This window comes from Humulus lupulus, chromosome 5, assembly GCF_963169125.1.
Source record: "Humulus lupulus chromosome 5, drHumLupu1.1, whole genome shotgun sequence".
NCBI classification, from domain to species: domain Eukaryota; kingdom Viridiplantae; phylum Streptophyta; class Magnoliopsida; order Rosales; family Cannabaceae; genus Humulus; species Humulus lupulus.
In genome coordinates this window covers 191668916-191673011 of record NC_084797.1, presented here as the reverse complement: position 1 = coordinate 191673011, position 4096 = coordinate 191668916, and the positions used below count along the sequence as shown (strand labels likewise).

The 4096-nt window shown below is 38.9% G+C and overlaps 1 protein-coding gene across 1 annotated transcript; it reads left to right on the top strand.

The window, feature by feature from the left end:
- The first annotated feature begins 1994 nt into the window (after nt 1-1994).
- LOC133779794 (uncharacterized) lies at nt 1995-3698 on the top strand. Its single transcript, XM_062219704.1, has 2 exons — nt 1995-2433; nt 3424-3698. The coding sequence occupies exons 1-2, from the start codon at nt 1995-1997 to the stop codon at nt 3696-3698; spliced, it is 714 nt and encodes a 237-aa protein (XP_062075688.1).
- Nucleotides 3699-4096: the final 398 nt, after the last annotated feature.

Here is a 4096-nt window from a genome sequence, read left to right as displayed (position 1 = left end):
TGCCACCCCTGTATAAACATTTATCTTTTTATTATATCTTACTTGTTATTTTAGTTATGATTATGGTATATGACCTATAGTTATGATTTATGACCTATGATTTATGATCTATGACTTATGACCTATGTCTTAGAGTATGACCTATGATCTATGACTTAAATTTATGATTTAGAATTATGACTTCAGATATGATATGATCTAGATGTTTGTGTTTGTGTTTGTATGACTTTGGTGAATATATGTGATGTTTGATTATATGACTAACCCTTGTTTGTATTTTCCTTACTGGGCTTAGAAGCTCACTCCTTATGATGTTTTTATTTCAGGAAATTAAGGATAGAAAGGCCGGTGGCGAGTGGGACCTAAGAGCTTCGTGATGTATTCGTTGGGGACCATATAGTCGAGCAAGATCAAGAAGGCCAAATTATTTATTTATTTTTTAAAAAGTTTATTTTAAAGTTTGTTTTATTTAAATGTTGCTCATTTTTATGTTAAAGACAAGTACTTTATTTTTATAAAACCATGGATCCATGTATTTATTTTTTAAGTTTTTATTAAATAAAAGAGCAATATTTATGATTATGACCCAACGTTGTGTTCTCGGTAGTCTATGAGAAATTAGGGCGTTACAGGTGGTATCAAAGCAACGGCTATATTGGTCCTGAACGTTCCCATGAAATACACATGATAGTTACAAAGTACCTACTCGTTACCAGGTAAGTATATACATTGTTTTCCAAATATGTTTGTAATGTTTTCTTGTGTTATTTTCAAAAATTAGCCCAATGAACAAAGGTTAAAGCTATAAGAAAAATACCAAACCTTGAGTATGATGATGGATCTGATGTGGAAGATTAGACGCATATAAGAACACATCGTTAAATTTTATTATATGTTGTTTTATAATATTTTCATTAGTTGTTTTTTTTTAAATGTTATTTGCTTTTATTATTGTTTCATTGTTTAGTAAATGTTAAGAAAATTTTGGATTCAATTGAAAGTGTAAAGTTTAAATTCCTCTCTTATGGGTTAGCCCATTTTCTTTGCATTATTAGATTGGATTCAATTTCAAATAAATAACAATTAATAAAGCAAGGGTTCAAATTCCTGTCTTTTGGGTCCAAGTGGAAGTTAGGGGGCCTTAGTAGTGGGTACGATATACTGAAACCAGCCCTCCTCCATGGAAGATTAAATTGTTAAGGCCCATTTAACCGAGTTGGACTTAATTGTAATAAGGTAGTTTTTATAGATAGATGGACCTAATAGACAATAGTGCAATAGGCTAAGTTGTACCCGCTTTTGTTTTGTCTGTCTTAGTTTTTCAATTCTATTCTCTTTTGGGGAAGCAGAGAAGACACATGGAGCAGGAACCAAGAAGATCTGAAAGACTAAATGGCCAAGGTAGAGGCCAAGGCAGGGGCCGAGGTCGAGGAAGGGGGCGAGGAAGAAGAGTAGTCGCCACCCCTGCCTATGAAGAATTCCCAGCAGCCCCAGGAGTGCCAGAGGCACCCAATGTAGTGGAGGATCCGGTACCTGCTACTACTCGAGAAAATTTGGAAAGTGAGAATTCCCATCTTAGGGCAGAGCTAAGGAGAAGGCGAGAAGGGTTTCAAATAAACTCAGGGCAACAACAACAAGTGGCGCAGCAAGTCGTTCCTCTAGCGCAATTGCTACAGCTGGCAGAACCTCGCTACGAGGCAGTATATGAACGCTTTAGGAAGCAGCAACCACCGAACTTCGATGGCGGGTCAGATCCAATAGAAGAAGAAGAATGGCTTCGATTAGTGGAGTCCATTCTAGAACATATGCGACTGGGAAACGAAGATCGAGTCTCATGTGCTTCAAGCTTACTAAAGAAGGATGCCCGCATCTGGTGGGATATAGTGAAGCAGACTAGAGATGTGAGCATTATGACATGGGACGAGTTTATCCAAGTATTCAATAAGAAGTATTACAGTCCTACGATTCTAGCCACAAGGGTTGATGAATTTGTCATGCTTACTCAAAGGAATTCATCTGTGACAGATTATGCCAGGAAGTTTGACAGGCTGGCTAAGTTCGCGGCAGACATGGTACCCACTAAGATGCTAAGAATTCAAAGATTCGTGAAGGGACTGAAATTTATGATAGCCCATGATGTGAAGCTGATTCGGGGAATAACCACTTATGCAGACACTTTAGAGGTAGCCTTAGAAGCTGAGCAGGCTGAAGAAAGGATCTGGAAGGAAGGTGTGGCCAGAAGGGACGCCAAAAGGAATAACAATGACCAGAACGACCACAAACGAAAACATGACGGTGGTCAAAATCAAAAGGCCGATAAAAAGAATAAGACTGCATCAGAAAGTAATGGGAATAAGAAGCCATACGTGGAATATCCCCAATGCCCTATTTGCAAGAGGAAGCATTCAAGAGAATGCAGATATAAGACTAAAGGTTATTTCAACTGCGGAGAAGAAGGACACATTAAAAAGGATTTCCCAAAGTTGAAGGATCAAAAGAAAGATGAGAAGCTCGTGCCAGCCAAAGTTTTTGCTCTTACTAGAGGTGAAGCACAAACTAGTGGTACAGTGGTAACAGGTCAAGTCACTATCTCTGGTAAATTATGCAATGTATTATTCGATTCAGGAGCTATGCATTCTTTTGTTTCTATGAATATGATCGATAGCTTAGATAGACCATGCGAACTTTTTAGAGATAAGTTTGTCACAGAGTTACCCTCGAGGGAAAGAATGATATCTAGTAGAGGGGTTCGTAGTGTTGTAGTTAGAATCGAAGGAAAAGTATTATCAGTAGATTTGATTGAGTTAGACCTTAAGGATTATGATGTAATTTTAGGCATGGATTGGTTAGCAAAACATGGGGCAACAATAGACTGTAAGGGTAAGACAGTCAACTTTCAACCAGAAGGTGGAGAGCAGTTCACTTTCAAAGGAGAAGTTTCTCGAACTCGCATACCGATAGTCTCAGCTCTCAAAGCTCAGTGATTAATCAATAGGGGTTGCCAGGCATTTCTAGCTAGTGTGGTGGACAAGTCACGAGAGACGCGGCTCGAACCAAAGGATGTACCTATTATACGTGAATTTCCCGAGGTATTTCCAAAAGATCTACCGGGATTACCTTCGAGTAGGGAAATCGAGTTTGAAATAGAATTGGCACCTGAGACGGTACCAATCTCGAAAGCTCCCTATAGAATGGCACCTACCGAGTTAAAGGAGTTAAAGATCCAATTGCAGGAGCTATTATACAAGGGTTTCATTCGACCGAGCTATTCGCCTTGGGGAGCACCAATGTTTTTTGTCCAAAATAAGGACGGGAGTATGAGGATGTGCATCGACTATTGAGAACTTAATAAAGTGACATTCAAGAACAAATACCCTTTACCTCGAATAGATGATCTTTTTGATCAACTACAAGGATCTACAGTATTCTCAAAGATAGATTTGAGGTCGGGGTATCATCAGCAAAGAGTACGAAAAGAAGATATCCCAAAGACGGCTTTTCGGACAAGATATGGTCACTACGAGTTTCTTGTAATGTCTTTTGGCTTAACAAATGCACCAGAAGCATTCATGGATCTTATGAACCATGTATTTAAGGACTACCTGAATAAGTTCATTGTGGTGTTTATAGACTACATATTGATCTACTCAAAAATGAAAGTCGAGCATGAAGAGCACTTGCGATTGACGTTGGGATGACTCAAAGGTCATCAATTATATGCTAAGTTTAAGAAATGTGAATTCTGGTAGAAGGGGGCATTTCTAGGACACATTGTGTCTAAAGATGGCGTGGAAGTAGATCCAGCCAAGATCGAATCAGTGAAGGACTGGCCCAAACCTAAGAATGCAACGGAGGTGAGAAGTTTTCTGGGATTGGCAGGATACTATAGATGATTTGTTGAAGGGTTCTCCAGAATAGCTACACCCTTAAAAAATTTGATGAGGAAGCAATAGAAATTTGAATGGACGGACAAATGCGAAGAAAGCTTCCAGACATTAAAGGATAAGCTCATAACAGCCCCAGTTCTGTGCGTTCCAAACGATGAGGGCAAGTTTGTAGTGTATTGCGATGCATCGAAGCAGGGACTTGGATAAGT